The 19,965-nt window shown below is 40.5% G+C and overlaps 3 protein-coding genes across 4 annotated transcripts in view; 1 reads left to right on the top strand and 2 right to left on the bottom strand.

The window, feature by feature from the left end:
* Positions 1-222: 222 nt before the first annotated feature.
* Positions 223-3,966, bottom strand: LOC130695653 (EF-hand domain-containing protein D2 homolog). 2 transcript variants are annotated; one of them, XM_057518819.2, is made up of 7 exons: positions 3,692-3,966; positions 3,088-3,231; positions 2,155-2,388; positions 2,007-2,052; positions 1,842-1,943; positions 1,392-1,526; positions 223-716 (listed from the first exon to the last, which is right to left on the bottom strand). In XM_057518819.2, exons 3-7 carry the CDS (start codon positions 2,328-2,330, stop codon positions 576-578), a joined length of 600 nt encoding a protein of 199 aa, XP_057374802.1. In that variant the 5' UTR covers positions 2,331-2,388; positions 3,088-3,231; positions 3,692-3,966; the 3' UTR covers positions 223-575. The 2 variants fall into 2 exon arrangements, with proteins under 2 accessions (XP_057374802.1, XP_057374803.1); XM_057518820.2 differs by lacking the exon at positions 3,088-3,231.
* Positions 997-19,965, top strand: part of LOC130695636 (corepressor interacting with RBPJ 1-like) — a 101,065-nt gene continuing 82,096 nt past the window's right edge. Inside the window, exon 1 of the mRNA XM_059496120.1 lies at positions 997-1,000. The gene's annotated coding sequence lies outside the window, so the exon portion shown is untranslated. The remainder of the gene's footprint in view (positions 1,001-19,965) is intronic.
* LOC130695650 (enhancer of split m7 protein-like) lies at positions 4,903-6,333 on the bottom strand. Its single transcript, XM_057518817.2, has 2 exons — positions 6,116-6,333; positions 4,903-5,989 (listed from the first exon to the last, which is right to left on the bottom strand). The coding sequence occupies exons 1-2, from the start codon at positions 6,182-6,184 to the stop codon at positions 5,411-5,413; spliced, it is 648 nt and encodes a 215-aa protein (XP_057374800.1). The 5' UTR covers positions 6,185-6,333; the 3' UTR covers positions 4,903-5,410.

Genomic DNA, 19,965 nt, shown 5'->3' with positions numbered 1-19,965 from the left:
CTAGCTCCTCCCATCAGTTTCAAAGTCCCTCATGGATCTGCCCCCTACATTTATTATCCGGGTTACGCTTTGTACCGAGCGGAACATTTATTTATGAACTGACGTCATAAAGTCATGTAACATTAGCTACGGCTAAGGTAGCTCAAGGAGAATTTTAAAACGAGGGAACCATAAAACGGAAGGCGGCGTCATTTGGAGAGAAATCGATTGCAAAATAAGATGCGAATTCAAGATCCATGTATTATTAATCCCGGTTATAAAACTTCAGGTCAGCAGAAATGTTCACTGCGAAAGCAAAAAAGACGGCAAAATCGGGAAAAGATGAACGGAAGATTTTGCTTTTTTGTAAAAATGAGAATACACATGCATATAAGACTAGTTAGTTAATGAACGTTCAATTAATTGTAAAAGTTTAAAAAATTTCATTTTGTTTTCGATTACTGTGGCCGCGGTGATGGAGAGGTGCGATATTTCTATCTATCAAAATTACATTTGTAGTACATACCGGAGACTGACAAATAGTGCAACATTATTATGCGGACGGCCAAAGTGCGGTGCTATTCTGGAAGGTCTATTCAATTTTGTTGGCCAAAAAGCGAGGCTTTTTCTTTGAACTCGGCTCGGCGTAATTTTTTCATCTCCAATTCACGCTTTTTCATCTCTTGTTCCTCGCGAATCTCCGCCTCGAATTTGCTCGTTTTAGTCAATTCTTCAATCTAGTTTATACATTGTAACAAAACAGCCAAATTAGATATGTATCGCTAAAGAATGTGGTTAGAACAAACGGCTTTGCTTCGTCTGGAATACTGTGAATTGTTACATTGTTCAATGTCAGAATTAAGACAATGCACAACCTGCATGACAACAGCTTCGTTTCCTGGCGTCTTTAAAACAGTAACATGGCGACATGAGATATGAATACATCGGGTGATCTGACCTACATAGCTCACAAATAAGGTAAAAAGCGAAACCAATAATCCAATCGAAGAGAACCAGAAAGCCAAGAAAAATCATTTGTTAAGATTTTTGTTTGTGTGGTAGTTTGGATTGGTCCCGATTGATATCTATGTAGAAAGTTGTTTGTTGAGTTTACGTCCGTACGACAAAGCTTTAAATGGCGTGCAGAGAGACTGATACAAGTCCATCACTCGTGACTTATCTAACTCGATCAACGATTATTATTTTTTAGGGGGCGATGGTTACGTTCGATAACAACCATAATAGGAGGTGCACTCGCAAGACAATTTGACAATTGGTTGCACCATTTTTTGCACGATTTGTAAACTTTGTACGACCACGAAAACTTCCTTACAAGAAACCAGGACGTTGTAAAATAATAGAAACAAGCCAATAAAATGGAAACGGAAAAGCTTATTGATAATGATGCTCACCTTTGATTCGAAAAAATTGGCCGCTCCATTAACTCCGACTTGGCCGACATCAATATCCGTCAGCGCTGCTAAACGGCATAATCCGGAATCTTCTGGCAGTTCTCCGGAGGCGGCCTTGCGGAACACCAACAGGAACTGGGCAATAGGAACAACATGTTTATTAACCACAATTGCTCCCCCACATCATTGTTATTAACTATAAATAAATCGTTCATGGTCTAGGCTAATGACCACTAGATGGCATCAAACAGGAAAAGACACTTGAAAGAAAACCACGACGTACGACCACTTTGTAAACGATTAAAAACGAGTTTGTCAAATCCCATGTCGACACGCTAATGCCATCATGGTACAGTTAACAGATGTCCATCCATCAATGCCATAAAAAACTGTGTTGGTGACCCATTCAATTACACCCCGTGTTTGTAGGTTCGAACTAGTTGGCAATACCTCTCTAAAACTCAGCTTTCCGTCTTGGTCTTCATCGACTTCTTTGATCATAGCTTTAAGACTTAAGTGGGTCTGTGGGGCAGCCAACCTTTCCATGGTCACCTATTTATTGAAAGGGTAAAGAATATGATTCTCAAGAGGGTCGGGACGAAAAGTCAATAATACCTTGAGCTCCTCCAGATCCAGGTATCCATCGCCGCCGGCATCATACCTGTCTCATCATTCAAATATCTTTGTTAGTATTGCTTGTACAGAATATTGTAGGAGCGACGAGATCTTTGGTAATCTGAGTAAACAATCGAAGAATTTTTACTTTTTGAAGGCTTTTTCGTATTCCTTGATCTGCTTGCGGCTGAACTCGGAGAATTCGCTGTAGATGCTGATGCCGGTCGTGCGGTAGGTATTTGATACCTGCTGGCCTTGTTCCAGCGCTTCGTTTCGGTCTAAGCGCCGCGATAGCTTGGCTGTCAACTCGTTATCAGCAGGCATTTTGCTCTTGCTCTCGCGTTTCAGGCCGTCTAAGCTTACCTTACTGTATTTAATCAGTCTGCGTAGAATTAAATACAAAAAGAGATGTGAAAATCTAATTTACGTACGTTATTCTTTCGTATAAAAAGGAAAAACAATCATTAAGATAGTAGGTTTCTGGGCGCAAAAATTACAGTATGGCAATGGCGTATTGCATAATATTTCTGGTTTGGGCTGGTCAACGGAGAATAACGAGTACAAAAAAGAAAAAATGCTGGAAGCTGATTGACGAGGAAAACCCTTAGATCGCGCAGTGACGCGACGAATCACCAGGGCGTTACCGACGCGTGAGTTCCTCTACGTTATAGTCACGCGACGTCACTCGAATTATCTCCACCCTAATCTCACTTTTTTTTTCTTTTCTTTTTTTCTTCCGTTCTTGGCAAAGACAATTCGCCCTTTTTTTTACGGGGGAGGGGGTCACATCCGCACTGTTATCGATTAGCGTTTCCGACAATGATGGCGCCGAAAGTCGTCATCACCGGATCTCCGACGTGTCCCAACATGATAGCAAAATTGCGCAAAACTATTACAAACTGCTACTTCGCAGTTTGACCTCATTCAACTCTGTGGACATTTCAAATGTTCGCATACTAGTGAAATTCCAAACTGTTTTCACCAGAAAATGTCATTACCATAAAAGAGAGAACAATATCAATCGAGAAAGTAGAGTAGCATACAAACAAGGACGGAGATTTGAAATTTAAATGAATCTTACCGACACACGTACACGGTAAAGCTACACGTCACTTTGGGAACGTGTCAGGTGGCGCTGCGCTGGCGGAATGGAATGAAGTAGCAGGATCGCTCGTTTTTCTTCCTTCGAGGAGGGCGCCCGTCACGGGGGGTGTGTGCGAGATGTCTGTTGTTTGAATGTGTACACAAAACGTGAGAAAAACACAAGCCTCTGAAAAGCTTTTCTATATACAAATGCAAAAGCTAAACAAAACAATTTCGGAATATACCCCAGGCCTTTTTTTTTAAACGTTTACAAGTTCACCAACACGTTGGATATGCGTGTGCTGATCAGGTTCAAGGCAACTACACAACTGCGATACGAATGTCGTTACGAACTACAAGAATTTTGTATCAGTGGGAGAAACATGGCCGCTCAACCCAGATAAATTGTGTGTTGCTTTTTTTGGGTAGGAAGTCACAAGACGTAAACGAACGAGAAAAAAAAAGGGAGTGAGAAAAAGAAAACGAAACGAAGACCCAACTCTAACCTTAATCGCTGCCCATGCAACCTACATAGTTTTGGGAGAAGAAACCACAGAGCTAGAGATACCCCAACAGTGTGGCTTTTGCCAGTTTCCACTCACCGGTCGCAGGAAGTCCAAGTCGATTCAGCTGAACAGCACGGCTGCGGAATGTGAACTGTGTAGTATTGAACTTGTGGCCGACAAAAGTGAATCACAAATCGAAAAAAAGTCGTCAGTCGATGCTGGGGAAAGGAGAGAAATAGCGAAACTTGAGTTTGGCACTGTGACTCAGCTCCAGACGTCCAAGACGAGCATGGTCCCAGATTCTTGCGAGACTAGCTTTGGGCTGTCCTGTCGTCGTCTTGGGGATTTTCGTAATTGTGTAGTAGCTACGTATATGTCTGTTTGGGGGAGGGAGGACAGATTTTTTGTTTTACCTATAGCCTCGAGCTCATGGTGAAAAAAAAATTCATGAGGTCAAATTGCTGCTGGTCGTGTGTTGGCCCTGTTGTCTTTTCCTACTCACGTGTGTTCTGCTTCGTGTACGTAGTGATAACACTTTTACATAGATGGCAGCTCTAGTACTTCTTTAAAAAAAATAGTTTTCTAAATTAACACAAGTATTTAAAATTTGCATATTGATAAACTTAAAAAATTATTTATTTATGATAATTCATAAGAAAATAGGAGAGGAAGATTGCGTGATGTTATCCACGTTTTGGCAATAGTGCGAACGAAGCAAAATTGACGATGTTGCAATTTTTACTCTGAACTCAATGTGAACTGTCATCATGACGTAAATGAATTTTTTTTTTTGGCTAATCAGAGCTTCGTTAAGTCACCAACTACATTGAATTATTTTATTTAAATCAAATATTAAAGAAAAAAGAAAAAAAAACAAATTCTCATCGCTCTCGTTGCCCCAAAGATAAGAGACGACGAGATCGTGTAGTGTTTATATCTCGTGCTGAAGCTTGGCTAAGCCAGCCCACTGCGAGGCGAAAATTCAAAATTTTTGTTGACATTTGACTATGTCGAGTGGTTACATAACGAAGGCTTCGCGTGTCATTTGCTCTCCACCCTTGTAGGAGTAGTCACACATATCTCTATTTTCTTTTTTCTAACCTTTCGCCCTGCCTCGTTATTTACTTTTGAGTCCCAGCGCAAGATTTGGATAGAAATTCTAAAGACGAAAGGTCTCTGACATTACAACGATCTTCTTCCTTTTGGAAACCTGCGTTTTACTTGAATCGTGTAATTGACACTAATGCATTGAACCGCCGTTAGATGGCACTAATAAATATAACATAAATTTGAATGACTTGAATCGGTTTTTTTTTAAACTGAAATAGTATTTATTTCTGATAGTGGATCGAACATGTTCGTCCAGTTACTTGGTTGAATTTTTTCATGCATTTGATGAGAAACAACAATCTTTATCACAGTATCACAATAAAACACTTGACATCAAGAAATAGGCATAAAAAATTGAGTGCGGGACACAATATTGGCCAAAGGTGGTGAGATCACTGGTCTACCGACACGATTAATTCTTCTCTCCATTTGGATAAACAAAAATCCAAAAGAGAGAAAAAAAAAAACATACAAAAGAAGAATGGGTGGGAAGCGAGCGGCCGATCGGTTCCAATTCAGCGATGAGAAATCGGAACCAACACAGCTGGACAAAAGAACAATTTGTTTTGTTTTTTTCTTGAAAGACTTTTGACGTCAGTGAGAGAACAACTTGTTCAATAAAAAAAATGATTTTAAGAGCATGATGAAACAAAAGACGGTCTATCACAGCGCCCCGATTGATGATGATATGAGGATGAAGACGATTTACCACGGCCGCCAGACGGAGCTTCCGGATGTTTTGGAAGACGGGCGTTCCATGGCATTGGTGTCGCTGCCGTAACCGCTGGACAGAGGTGATTCCGGGCGCCAGCACATGGTCTGCTGTTGGAGTTCGTGAGCATCGGTGATGGAGACGGGCGAATCGGGTGGGCTGTATGATCGGACGGGAAGAGCAGTGGTGTTTGGAGTGGAAGAAGCCAACGGCGTAGGTGTAGGAGCATCCAGACCGTTGAGGGCATGGCCGAGGTGGGTCATGAGGCGAGTGCCGAGGGTGACATCGACACCGGGTGTGGCGGCCAAAGCGACGGACACTTCGCGGGCGCACTGGGTGAATCCAGCGCGGAAGCGATCGCTAGCGACGACTGGGTTGGACGCTAGACGGCGTTCGCGGCGGAGTTTGTGCAAGTGGCGGACGGTGAGCTCCAAAACATCGGCCTTCTCCAACTTGGCCATGCCGGCTTCCCCGTGCTCAGCGGCCAAAGCGCCGGCCATCAAGTCTTTCAATTCATCCAAGCAGCGGTTGATTCTGGCGCGGCGTTGTCTTTCCAGCAAGGGCTTTGTAACCTTTAGAAAAAAACAATAAAAAGAATCTGTTAGATTACATTTGTTTTGTTTTTTATGATCGAAAATTGAAATCTAGATCATCGATTGTCAAAACACAATCGCTGAATTGTTGTGTGGTCAATTTACCTTTTTGTACTGGACAGTGCGAGAGATGGGGGTCTCACTGGCGAAATCGAGAGTCACAACTGGAGCCATTTTGTTTTGATTGAGTTTTCGAAAAACGTGGAGAAAATAAGATTGTTGTTGATTCAAAAATATTTCACTCGATGAGCAAACTACGAGAGATGCGTTCGTAGAATTGAGCGAGTAAAAAATTGGAAGAACTGGATGTGTTAGACTCAGAAGCAGGAAAGTCTGTGATGTCGAATGTGGTTGAACCGTCGGCTTATATAGGCGAACCCCGAAGCTAAGCTCCTCCCCTTCTAACTATGTGCTCGCGCATGGTGGGGGCTGTGCGGGTGGTTGGTGGGGGAGAGGGGACCAAGGGTCTCCTGGTTGATGGCATGGGAGCGAACCGTGGGAACGCTTTCCGAAATTCAGTCTCACGGCTTCTTCTCTCCACACGGCCCGTTCGGTGTGTGTGCGTGGCTCGTGGCCGCCACCTGCTGCCCTCGGGCTGTGTTATGTCTATTAAAAAAAAAAAAACGCACCCGCGCGCTAGCCCACGAACTTCTTTTTTTTTTTTTTTAAAGGAAAAAAAAGTGATTTTCATTTCCATTTTCTATGGAAATAAATAAAAAAGTGCACGAAACCACCTATCGATTGACCGTTGGCCTTTGACTTCCGTCCAATTGTTTTTTCCCTTTTTATCTCGTTCACGGCGACCCATAAAAAAAAAAATAAAGTTCTCTTGATCTACAATAGGGTTTTCCCTGGACATTCAAAACAACTACGTAACAACAGAAAAGAAAAAAATCAGCATCCGTAGCCGGTAGCATGCGATTGAAGGCCGCCCCGATCCAAATGATTATACGTTGCTTTAGATGAGCCACAGTGAGAAAGAAAAAACACAGCGGGACATTAAAAAAAAATCTTGTTTTTTTGATTGCGTGATGGAATGCGATGTATTTATACAACGAGACTAATGTACGACGAGTGCCCGAGTTTGTACATCTCCTTGCCCATCAGTAAAAGGGATAGAAAAAAACAAAACAGAGAGACATGCACATATAGACTTTTGACCAGCAGTGCGCACCTGCCGTCTTTTCCCACGGAAGGGACCCGGACTCGGACCAAAGAGGTTTCTCATCGAGAATTCTGGTCCCTTTTTTTAATTCCAATTCGACCTTCCCAACCATATACAAGCCTCGTTTTTTTTTTAATGCAAAGTTGACAAATTACAATGCGATTTTGTTTCGAAAAATGTTGACGTGAACTTTAGACTTGGCAGTTAGTGAATGTTGTAATAATGCGTCAATCAAGGCGTGCGTGATCACCTTTAAACCGGTAGCGTGTCGTCTAAAAAACTGTGTACTCATGATTACGTTTCGGTGAGCACGTTAACCAAACGCACCTATTTGCCGATCAAAGTCTATTAAAATTTTAATATTGTATCATAATTTTTTTTTGTCCTTTTATTGACTTGTCGATTGTTCCGCTCCAAAGGACGAACTCGTCCCGCGGTCACGGAATGGTTGCCATAATAACACGTCAGCCGAACGGTTCTTGATTGACACGTGACATGACTTTTCACTTGGTCCCATCATCATATTTTTTTTTTTGTTTCTGTTTGTCCGACTATGAAATTGTGTTTATATTAAGAACAGTAGAGAATCCATTAATAGAGGATGTCTAGTGGCGCTCGCACACAAATGGATGTAATATCCTTCTAATTATATATTCAAGTCGGGTTCTTTTTTTTTTCTTTTCTTGAGTGTCGACCATCAGAATGGCCTATACAAATGGCGCATAAATCATCTTTTCTTTTTTCTATGTATTTCCAACTGAATAAAAATATATAGGCTAGACTGTTTTCGTATATGTCTATAGACACCCTATAATGGATAAGAAGGCCTGAAGATATTGTCCAGTGGAGGCTGAAAGTCTGGAACAACATAGCAAGCGCAGAGAAAAAGACGGTCTCAAAGATGAAAAGAGACCATCGGGAAGATGAGGAGGGGCACAAAAACGAATGGGGAGAGCGTGATGTGCGCGTGCTGATGGAAGGGGCATAGAACAAGGGAGCCTGGGCACGAGATAGTCCCAGGCTTTCCTCCTTAAAGCGGCAGGCTCCCTCATCTCTTTTCGTTTAAAAAAAAAAAAAAAAGAAACAGCCGACAACAAGAGAAGATGAAGAATATATACATGCAGTACTACTACAACTACTACGACTACTATATAGGGAGGAGGAAGGGGATGGGAAAGGCTGTGCACGAGTGGCGGCGAGCCACCGTGGGAAAGTCGGTTCGACTCCGGAGGGGGAACGGCAAATGATGGGCTCGTGTGGAAGCGCGCGCTAGACGGCTCGTGTCGACTCATTTCACCAACACATTATCATTTTCCTTTTTTTTTTATTTATTTATTTATTTATTTTTTCTCTTTAAATCTTTTGTCCTTTTTTTTTCTTTATTTAAAATCATTTATTTTCTTTTTGTTGGAAACGGCTCCTTGTCGTATTTTCATTGCTTTTTTTCTTTTACCTGTCTGGGCATGTTTTGTTTTTTTGTTCTTTCAGCTGTTATTGTTCTACGATCTCATTTGCATATGCAATGAACGTACAAATCGTCTCCATCTCTCCGTCAACAGCAATAACTTTTAGGCTACATATACATATATAGAGTTGAACCGTCTCTCTCTCTCTCTTTCTTTCTTTTTTTATTCTTTTTTGAATTCCAACCATTAGCTCCCACGTATCTTGATTGTCCTGATTTTTTTTTCTTTTACGAACTTGTTTCACTTGTCCACCCAAACGTCTCACAGAGTTTGACGCTCTCAACTTCAAAGACTTGGAAAAAAAAGATTTATGAAAGAAATTGAAAATCCTAGAAATAAATCTAAATCTAATTCAAAAAGAAAATTGAATGGTATAATCGATATATACGTGTTGCACCACTGTGTAAGGAAACATCGTGACACTGTCAGCGATCCCATTTGATACAACTGATCGGAATTCCGCTTCATTTCCCGATTTAAAAAACGTTTTGCAAAACGACCCAGGTATAATAGATGTGTGATATATAAAGAAATCTATACAATTGAAATGTACAAGTATGGCGAATTGTGACCAAAAAAAATACACTATTATTTATTATTGTGTAGAAAATGATTTAAGAACAGCACGAGGCAGTTTAGTCAAGAGGAAAAATAAAAATTTATTCAGCACATAATTCCTTCCGGATGCAATGAAGCGCGCATGCCCGTCTCTTCGGATTTAACGTGTGAACGGTTTTAGGGAACGCGCGAGCGCTCGATCAAAACAAAATTCCGCCGTCACGTCCAAGCGGAACTAAGGCGTAACTATTATTATATTTATATCCACCTTCTCTAAAAATTAAAAAGCTTCCTCTAGATCCGGTTTTTTGTGTTGAATCAATGACACGCAACAAGTGCGACATTTGATTGCGCATTTCAAAATGACGCAAATGTGCGCGCCATCTTTTTTGTGTCGCAATGCGTTTTTTTTCTTCATAAATGTCGCACGTATATCTATTTACATGTGGGATGGGGAAGGGGAACCCATTCCGATGGGTCGGGAATCGAATTGCTTGGAGACGATACGGGGGGGGGGGGGAATGTATTAACACATTCCTGATGGCTAGCACATGTCGACTCTTATCTGTTTCAAACAAAACGTGAGGGTTGTGGGCTGTTTCTCGAGTGTCAGATAACCGAATTATTTTTCCCTTCTTTATTTTTTAGTGTGCACACACACCCCGCGTTTCAGTTTCGTGGGAAAACTTTTCGTCAGTCCCCCTCAAGTCCTTCTGTATGCACAAGCGTATGTGTGTGTACACACACAAGCTCTATATACCTCCCCCTACCCTACCGTACTGATTGGGAACTGAGCGCGCGAGCTTCAGGATCACAACATAGCCCTATATTATCTACATAGCGTCTGCTTTAGTCTTATGATGTTTTTTTACACACATATGGGTCTGCCTTATTTTTGTGGGAGGGAGCGCTAAGAACAAGGGTGCCAGATAGGCGCATACCGAAGGACATTTCCAGCACCTGCTGGATCGCTATGTGCGACTCATCGGCGTACATCGAGTTTTCCCACGGCCACAGAAGACGAGGAATTCCCCCCTCTCTCTCTATTTTGGCAGTCGTAGGGTTTTTTTAATACGAAGTGTATAGATAAAAAAAAAAAAAAAAGGAAGGCACCACAGAACTCGATCCACCATACGCAAAACTATGCGTTTGTGAAAGAACGTGTGTGTGTGTGTATAGAGACTTTGATGTGATACGAAGGCCACCTGTTGTATGGCCGGGGCCTTTCCTATTACCGGTCGGACTTGAATGGAATGTGACGTCATACATACGCTGACTTCCGCTTATTTTAATTTTTTCATTCTGAAACTAGGAATGTTTTGGCGCGCAGTTCAAAGAGGAAGTGGTGGGAGTGGGACTTTTATTTCTTACAACCGAAATTCGGGATGGTTATTAGAATAGACATTAGCTATATACAAATGTATAGTCGGGGGGACTCAGACAAGTCAGTGCGAGGGTCATCTTCGAGGAATGTCTCGGCTACCAGATGACGCTCCCCGGCTTAAAGGTCGACCTTTCTCGTTTATACCTGTTGCTTGTATATATTTACGCTATAGAAAGATGTGCTGTCTACCTGGAACATTTCTTTTTTACCCCCTCTTCATGAGAGAAAGACCAAGGAGCCTAATATAACGAGAGATATAATTTAACCGTTCCGGGGGTAGAAAGGGAGGGAAATAACGGCCGGATTTCGGTTTCACTCTTTCGAAACCTGACCGCAAACGGAGACCGTTGCTGATGAAATTCCCATTCAAAAACAGTTTCGAAAGAAGAATAGACAAAGCACGTGCACTCGTTACAGTTTTACAATTTTCCAACTAAAAAAATAAAATGGTGATTCAGAGAGCCATTCAGTTCTCAGATTTGAATGGAGTTGGAGTAATTAACTTTGGCCGATAGTGACGTCGTTCTGAGAAATTGAGCTAATGGCACGCCATTTTGAGCAACAAGATCATTGTTAAGACATTTAGACGCTTCGATATAATAAATGTATACCGGTTATTGTATCAATTTTGAAAATAATGAATTGTTTTTCCGGTAACCAAAAAAGGAATTGTTTTTTGCGGACTTGACTTTATTGAATGAATTCCAATAAACCAACATATATTTTTAAAAAATCATTGAATTTGTTTTAAATACTTAAACAAAGACGCGTGTCTAGTTACTTGTTGCATGCACAAGTGAAATGCGATCGTTCATTTCAAGATATATTCAATAACGTGCCCTAAAGTTACACATATTCATAAAGAAAGGCACATGTCAGCGTTTGTGTGTTTAGTTCAGTACATGTCTTAAAAAATCATCACGTGCTGAGCAAACGCGAGAAACCTGAGAGTCCTTTAATGCTTTCCAAGTCTATGCGTTAACACGGTCTTTCGCGCCATTCTTTTGTTTTGTTTTTTTGAAAAAAATTGAAATGCCCCCACATCATGTGACTTTCGTACAACGAATCCTGCACAATGGAAGCTGTGAAATGTCTTCGGATTTTCTCAAGTGTCTAACTTAAAAACTATTTTAAGGAAATAACCCAATAAATGAATAAGCAAAAATAGGTTTTCATTGAAATGATTTCTTTATTGAAAAATTATATCACGGCAAGATTGTCGATATAAGTTTTGGAGAACCAAAGGGGAAGACATTGGATTTCTATCACAAAATATTTCGAGGGACATGTTACGAACGAAAAAGATGAGGTGAGAAATGGCAGCCAAGACGAATGATATCACAGCAAGACAGCTCGTTTTGCATATACAAAAACAATGAAATCGATGGGCGATTAATAGAGCAGAGGCGTCTGTCTTTCGGCTTTCTGAGGATGGCTGACGATGGAACAATCCCTCCAGCAAATATCGGCATCAGCTGAGCTGCTGGTCGTCCAGAAAGTGCCTTCGTGTTGGGTCGGCGTGATGGTCAAATGTCCCTGGATGTGGAGGCTGACCGGTGCGGTGGTTCGGCGATTTGCATATTCGGTCACGATCAACTGTCGCAGTTTGGCTTCCAACGCTTCGTTCAGTGCGTTCTCGTCGACTTCTTCTTGATGTTGGCAGCAGTCGACGTACTCGGATGATTTCAACTGAGACGGGTGCATCCACGAACGGTTGACCGGGGTCATCGGTTCGGCTTTCTGATTGGTCGTCTTCTTGTTGCGTTTGGTCAACAGCGAAGCCATCGGTTTGACCAACTTGTTCAGCGGTGACGTCATCTTCTTAGTGATGAGACGAAGTTTCTGGGTCAATTTCGAGTTGAACGATTGAGAAACCATTTTTGTTTTGAGAAGTTGTTGGTTGGTTGTGTGTAAAGAGAGAGAATGTATTTCACTCACAGAAGCTTGGAGAGCGAATGGATGGTTTGTGGTTGGAACAGCCGCCTTTTTATACCAGTCAGGGTAAGCTAAGCTCCTCCCATCGAGGCTCCCCTTTTTTTTTTTTTTGGATTGTTTGGCTCGTGGCAGGTGTGCGGTATACGCACGTTCGAGCGTCCCTTTTGTTGTGGACGCATGTCATATGGGGGTGGAGAACGTGGGAAAGGTCTCGCCAGTTCGGTTCTCACGGCTCCCAGGCCCCTTCTATCTACATCAGAGAAGGGGGGGCCGCGCTTTCGATTATCTGTGTACACCCCCGTTTTCGATGGCCACGTCTATATTGTAAACAGAACATGTAGAGACGTCTGTATAGCACCCTGTCTTTCGTTCGAAGGGACACACGCACACACACATGGGTTATGCCTAACAACTCATCTGGTCTATTCGACTTGGGGTAAAGGGGGTTAAGAATTTGTTCACACGGTCCTCCCACGCCCTTAGACGTCGTATAGCCATTTCTAGAATAGAGAGAGAAATATCTAGGAAGAGGTCGTCTGTGTTCTCGAGTTACCCCAAATTGCCATTGAAATGTGTAAAGGGAGAGGCCTTTTTTTTTTTTTGAAGGAGGGTTGAACTTTGCCAAAGACGATGTTCTCCGATGACAAGAGACTTGCTTTTTTTCTATCCCCTCACTCTGAAGGGAAAAGTCCGTTTTTTTCGAAAATTTCGTTTGGTCATGCAAAGCGGACCTTTGACCTGTTGGATTGTGTTCGAGTGGACGGGTACGGACAAGTCACGACATGAAGAAACAAAAATGAGTTCCCGCCACTTTGGGCTTAGAGAGAAACAGCAGATGGCAACCGGCTGAGAAACTCGAAATTTTTTTTGAGGGAAAAGACAAGGGGCTCAAACAAAAATCATTTTTTACTATTACTACTACTACTACTACTACTACTCCAAAGGTTAGACTATTCCTCCTCCCCCCCTTCTCCCTTATTCTAATGTCATATACATCATATACAGCCGAGCCTATATTACTTTGATTATGGTTATGATGATGATACTGTGGTCCCTTTTCTCATTCCGAGGGGTGAAAAAGGTTCACCTTAAAAAATTGGAGAGAGGCACGAGAGTGGACAATAATCATAAAAAAAAAGAAAAGAAAGAGGGGTTGGAAAAAAAAAATTAAATGCGGATGTCTTTAAAGCCCAACCCTTTCCTATCGAATGGAATGTGAGGTTAACTGTATATATATATACGAACAACTCCTTCTTTTTTTTTTTTTTTAAAGAAGCCAGACGGTTTTTAATATTTTTTAGAAAATGATTTGTACGATTCGGAAATGAATCATGGATACAGCATCCATTTGGACAGTTATAAGGGTAGTTGCGGATGGACAGATTTATTTCCTGTGGCATTTTTTTATTATTATTATTATTATTATTTCTTGAGATAGAGACAAGCTACCAGCATCCTTCATTCTTTATATATATTTATATATATGACTATGTCCGCTACATATTGTTTTATGATTTTTTATGGTGGTATACATCCACTGATATACTATCCCCCCGCCGGATGGCGATAAAAAGAAAAATGGCGGATAATACACGCATCTTTCTTCCGGGTTGTAAAATAATTTTTGTTTAAATCCCGGTAATCATCTCATAATATTTTTTTTCTCCCCCTTTCTTTCATTTCCTCAATGCTCATTAAAGAATTAAATGGACTTTGATTCTCCCCACCGTTCTTAATTTTCGATTTCGATGGAGGGTTTTTTTTTCTTTGAATGGAACATTTAAAAAAGGGGAAGAAAATGTTCTTACAATTTTTTTCCCCTATTCAAAATATGTAAAGAACTGTGACGGTCTCGTCCATCAGTTTCGATTTGCTGCTGGAAAATAAGACGAAACGTGTCGACCAAATGTTTTCAAAATGTTTTTTTTTTCTCCATTTTCAAAAGAGGTGTAGAATTGTAGATGGTCAAACTGATATGTTTGAATCGAACACTGAAGAAAAAGAAGAATAATAATAAATCTTTAAAAGGGGAACCAACCCGTGATGTTCTTATAGACTGACCGAGTTCCCAAATAGGAGTGGCTCCTTGTGTATAATCCAACTGAAAAGAGTGCACCGGTGTTCTGATTTTGACGCACATAAGAAGGCCGTCAAGAAGGGGGGGGGGGGAGACGTTGGTGGGAAAATTTACTTGCAAAGAAATCTAAAAAAAAAAAATTGTATTGAAGACATTTCCAAGTGAACGTTCTATTCAAATGGCAATTGACTAGACGCCTTGGACGCCTCCCCGTCGTGTTCCAGCCTCTTTCATTGTGTGTTCGAAGCTTTGAAGAAAGTCTACCCCCCCTTTTTTTTTTTTTTTTTTTTTTTTTTTAAGAAACACCTTCCTTTCTTATAACACATGAATATGTGGAGACGTATAGCAAATGAGGCTGATACACAAAAAAGGGCGCCCTCTCTTTTTTTTTTCAAACCCCACGTCTATTTTTTTTTTTTAAATAAGAATCTATACCTGAATGCGCGGGTCGCTATATAGACGAAAAAGAAATATTATATAGCCAACCAGGAGGGGTACGGCAATTAGACGTCCACTTAGTCTGGCCCGTCTTCAAACCCCATCTCCATTGGGGTTCATCTTTCTTTCTCTTCTTTTTTTTTTTTTTATAAAGATGGCTGACGACTCGTCGTTTCTAGTTGAATGGATTTTTTATTTTTCCCTCCTCCCTTATATATTTTCCAAAAAAAAACTGTATGAGCCCTTTTTCTTCTTCTTATAGTCCTCATCCCCTTGGCCAGATTCGGAAATAAAAGATTTTTTTTTCTCTTCTTTTGCTGTGTATACTAGTGGTGTAGTTGATGGTCGTCTTGGTGGTGGACAGTGTTTGTGCACGTGCACGTTCAATAGAAATAACCCCGGCCCCAAACTTTTTTTTTTGGGTTTTCTATTCATTTCTCTCCCCTCCACACACAATAAAAAAAAGGGGGGAGAAGAAAAATAGAGATAAATATAAAAATGAAAATAAAAACCTTCTTTACAATTTCTTTGAAGACTTTTTTTTTTCGCCTTGATTGCACTATTCGATACGGTAGACGGTCAGATCCGTTTCTCTTGATGGTCATTGATTCGATTTTGAAAAAAAAAAAAAAAACATGGCGGCCCTTTGAATGTCGTTTTTACGTCTTGCCAGTCTAATGGTCAGCCGTTCAAACTATTAAGAGTTTGAGTATAAGGGAGAGCAAAATCGAGAGGAAGGTTCATTTCAACATCGATTTAGACACGGATCATGGACTGATGGGCACACTGTGAATGGCTCGTATAGATTTGAAAGGTAGACACACACACACGCATGTAGCACGCACTCGACCTGCTGTGTATTTAAGTTGCACCGTGTGTGTGAGACCTATTCAAAATGGCTCTCAAAGATTTCTCTCTTTCTTCTGATATTAATAATAGAAGACGGCCTATAAAAGATCATTTTCGGATGGTTAAATAAATATAAAATTGTGGGGTCCGATTTTCTTTATATTTATACAGGCTACTTGATGTATTCTTCGATGCACGGCTGTGTCACTCACAGATTAAATCGAAGACCACTCCTTTTTTTTTTTTAGATGGTTCACATCCCTATACAAATGCGTAGATTTAAGGAAAGGTCTATAAATAGAAATGGAACGTATTGTTACGTAAGGCTGTGTGCGTTTCGATTCATTGAGTGCACCAAAAACGGGGTCTTTATTTATCTGAAAAATATATAGCAGCTCCTTTAAGGTCTAATCGTTTGTGACGCTCGACGAGCAAACCGCTAACTCGAGTGTTTATTTGCCGATCGATTGATAACAGTGGCTCTGTGTTTGTTTAAAAGGCCCAGTCTAATCGGCACCAGTGAATCCATAAACCCCCCCAGCAACAATAATCGAAGTTGAGTCCAATGTTCAAACCATTTCTTACTTAAGTTGGTTGGCATTGAACTCTTCATTCAAAATTTAAATAACGAAGTGATCCACCCAGCACTTTTACTCAGTATATTATCACGGACCCTTTATTTAAAAAAAGAAAAACGGGTATTTGATGGGATATGCTGATTTATAATACCACACATCAAATGAATGTCGATGAACCGGACCCCATCGCGGATCTTTTACCGCTTCATCTGTAATATAATAGGCTTAAACGAGTTGTCTGGTAGGCTACTGCTGTTCATTTTTTTTATAGACCATGGTCGATTGATTTATTTAAAGCAGAAAATGATAAGGTCCGCAATTTGACGGGCGATGTCGAATCGATCTAAACGCCGAAAACCCGAGCGCTATTTAACTTTGCCGTTTTCAAATGTAAATGGCTCAATTGATTATAATCGCCTTGGCCATTTGGCAAAATGCGCTTTTCTATTACCAAATGCACTAAAAAAAAAAAAAATCAAGAATCAAACGGAAATTGATAGCGTAGCTAAAACGCGCATCCGTTCGGCTTGTTGCTGCGTGCCGAGTTCTATCCCAACAAATCGATTTGTGCCTAACACGGCGTTTGACTTCCCTAGACGAACGGCATATCCCTACATAAGAAAAGGCTTTTTATTTTTTATGTCCATTGACTGCGATTGGCTAAAGAAAAATGAAAAAAAAAAAAGGTTTGTCTTGAAAATGCGGAGGCATCAGACGCGATGAGCATCAACATGCACAGAAACTAAAATCTACCGACACACAAGAAGAAGGGGCTAAGAATCTTTACAAATCTCCCCCCCACACACCCACACGTGCACTCTTGATCATTTCAAAGTTGTCCCTACCGTCCTTTTTCTTTTTTGAATAGAAAAAAAAAACCCTCGAAAATGCGGCGTGACCCTTTCTATTCTATTTAACCTTTTTCTTATTTTCTTTTCATAGGCTCCAGTGGAGTAAAAAAAAAGGGGGTTAGATCTTGGCCAAAGTTATTATACACGTCTATAAGGACATTGAAGCAGCACATAGGAAACCCTCCGCAGTGGGGGCTAGACACATCAAGATCTACACTGTATTTTAAAAGGGATGTGCCTATACACGAAAAGTAGATAAGAACAACCCCACACTAAGAAATAAAAAGTCATTCGAAGAGATGCGTGTAGTACCTGGACGCTGAGGCAAAGGTATATACAATACTCTGTCCACACCATTGAGCACGCGAAGGATCAAATTCTTCTTCTTTTTTTTTCAAACTCTCATTGCCGCGGCCCTTTTCATCTTCCAGTGGAAGAGGGCCCGTGTCTTGGTAAGGGAACAGTTTTTTTTTTCTGTGGTCATCTTTTGATGTCAACATGGCCATCAAAACGCAGTGACACATCGAAAATGAGGGGGGGGGGAGATGAGTCTTTGGGGGGGGGGGGGGAGGAAGAAATAAGACGACGAAAAGAAAATAGTATTTCACGGTTTGGCGGGTTGAAGACCCACGCAGAGTGTGTGGAAATAAAAAAAAACATCTGCCCTTTTTAAAAAGCATTTACAAATACATCTACATGGACTGTATATATATACATTACTCTACATTTTTTTTTTTTTTGGGGGGGGGGGGGGGTTGCTGATGGATATTCTTGAAAGTTTAGAGCGCCAAGCTTCAAAATGGATGGCCATTTATGAGAAGATGATCCTTCTAAATAGCCGGGTTTCCAAAGCTCTGGAAGGGACCGCAACGGTTTCGCTTCACTTAACCACTTGGCTCTTTTCCCTCGGCCCATTATCGGTAATCGATTCATAAAAATGTTGGAACAAGATCAGCGTTTCGACATCTTTTTTCTACACGCGTTAGATGAATAGTCTACTCATGCTGCGGGCTCCATTACGTCGACGCCAAGCACCTTACACAACATCATAAAAAGGCTACATTATAACGTTTTCGTGTATTTATATACACATGTTTGTAGTCTACTTGTGTTGTGTGTATGTGTGTACAGGTCAGTTGAATTCAATCGCCGGAAACGGTGGTTAAAAAAAGAAAATAACAATTGATGAATGTAATGGGAAAATGTGTGGGAGAGGAAATGCACCGGCAAAACATGTTGATACGATAGAAATCTCAATTCGTCGTGGGTGTATTTTTATTTAATATACATTTATAGTTTGTATTGTGATATTTAAAAAAATATTCGATTGAATTTTTCTTTTTTTTTTTTCTTGAATGAGTTCAAGGATGAATTATTTCTATTAATCCATTGGCTGTCCCGCGCTCGCGGTACTTCCCACGTGAACGTTCTGCCATCATTCCCGATGTCCATGTTCAATCTATTTCCGTAAAGATATAATAAGCCAGTGTACCGCCCAACATTGCGTGAATTTGTGTATGTCTATTTCTTTTTTTTTTAAATATAATTTTCTTCATTAAGGTGTAAATGTAACGCATTAGAATAGATTTTTACAGCGTTTTGAATGTGATGGTCTATGGTCCAATTAACATGTCGTCTGTTTTTAATAGAACGGCGTAAAATATGATTATTGATAAACGAAAAAAAAGGAACAATGTTTTTGGTGAAATGAATTCAATCCTGAAAATAATGAATCCCAATTTTCTATATGTTATAATGACCGCTAACCAAGCCGAGCTAAAAACTCTAATTCATTTTGTGCTCGAAACGTCTCGAGAAATAATCGAAATAATAAAAAAAAAAAAAAGGGAAGCCGATTAAAAACAGTTTTTATTCAAATGACAAAGTCTCCTCCTCCTACATTTTATTCCTAAATTTGAATTTTATCTCATTAAACTTTTTTTCCAAGAAAAAAAATTTCTTTTCTCACATCGAATTAAAAAATTAAATAGAGGCAACTTTTGTGGTGGGTAACCTAAATGAATATTTTATATTTTACGACGTTCGCACCGCGCCCGTCATCAGAGCGCGGCACATTTAACACAGAAGATGTTGGCCTGCTCATTGCCACCCACAAAACTCATTTCAACGCTATCCCTACATATATACAAGACAAGTTATATAGAACCATATAAATTGTATTAGATCCCGGCCCATCACATTCTAGTAGTCTAATTATCGATGACGAGGTGTGCGCACCGCGCCAGCAAAACACGCGTTCCCCAAACGCAGCAGCACGTCTCTCTCTGCATTCTACATTAAAATGGAATCAAACCAATTTTTTTTTTTTACCCCAAAAAGGGGAGAATCGAATACAAAGGAACAAGTAAAATTATATAAGATAAGCTTCACAATAGACATTATAGAATTTACGCTGCATATAAATATGTATAGCGCGTTATTATCCATTCGTTCCGCTTGCACAGTTCGTTACGTAAAAGAAAAAGGGGTTCGCTATATACAACAAAACGAAAACCGCTTTCTACTGGTGAGAAAGTATGAAACGCCATCTTGTATAGTTCAACTAAAAGCATCTTTCAAAAAAAAATATATAGTTTTAAAAAAAGAAAAGAGATTGCGAGGAGATATGGAGAGGCGAGCAGCATTCAATTAGA

The sequence above is a fragment of the Daphnia carinata genome, chromosome 7 (assembly GCF_022539665.2).
Source record: "Daphnia carinata strain CSIRO-1 chromosome 7, CSIRO_AGI_Dcar_HiC_V3, whole genome shotgun sequence".
In the NCBI taxonomy this organism is placed as follows: domain Eukaryota; kingdom Metazoa; phylum Arthropoda; class Branchiopoda; order Diplostraca; family Daphniidae; genus Daphnia; species Daphnia carinata.
Note: the sequence above shows the minus strand (reverse complement) of the source record. Positions and strands in the feature narration are given on the sequence as shown.

Excerpts from the sequence above, each read along its gene's own strand:
- LOC130695653 (XM_057518819.2), bottom strand. The coding sequence starts at position 2,330 with ATGCCTGCTGATAACGAGTTGACAGCCAAGCTATCGCGGCGCTTAGAC. Across the intron at positions 2,053-2,154 it reads TACGAAAAAGCCTTCAAAAA|GTATGATGCCGGCGGCGATG; the intron begins GTAAAAATTCTT and ends ATGATGAGACAG. Across the intron at positions 1,527-1,841 it reads GAAAGCTGAGTTTTAGAGAG|TTCCTGTTGGTGTTCCGCAA; the intron begins GTATTGCCAACT and ends CCTATTGCCCAG.
- LOC130695650 (XM_057518817.2), bottom strand. The coding sequence starts at position 6,184 with ATGGCTCCAGTTGTGACTCTCGATTTCGCCAGTGAGACCCCCATCTCT. Across the intron at positions 5,990-6,115 it reads GCACTGTCCAGTACAAAAAG|GTTACAAAGCCCTTGCTGGA; the intron begins GTAAATTGACCA and ends TTTTTTCTAAAG.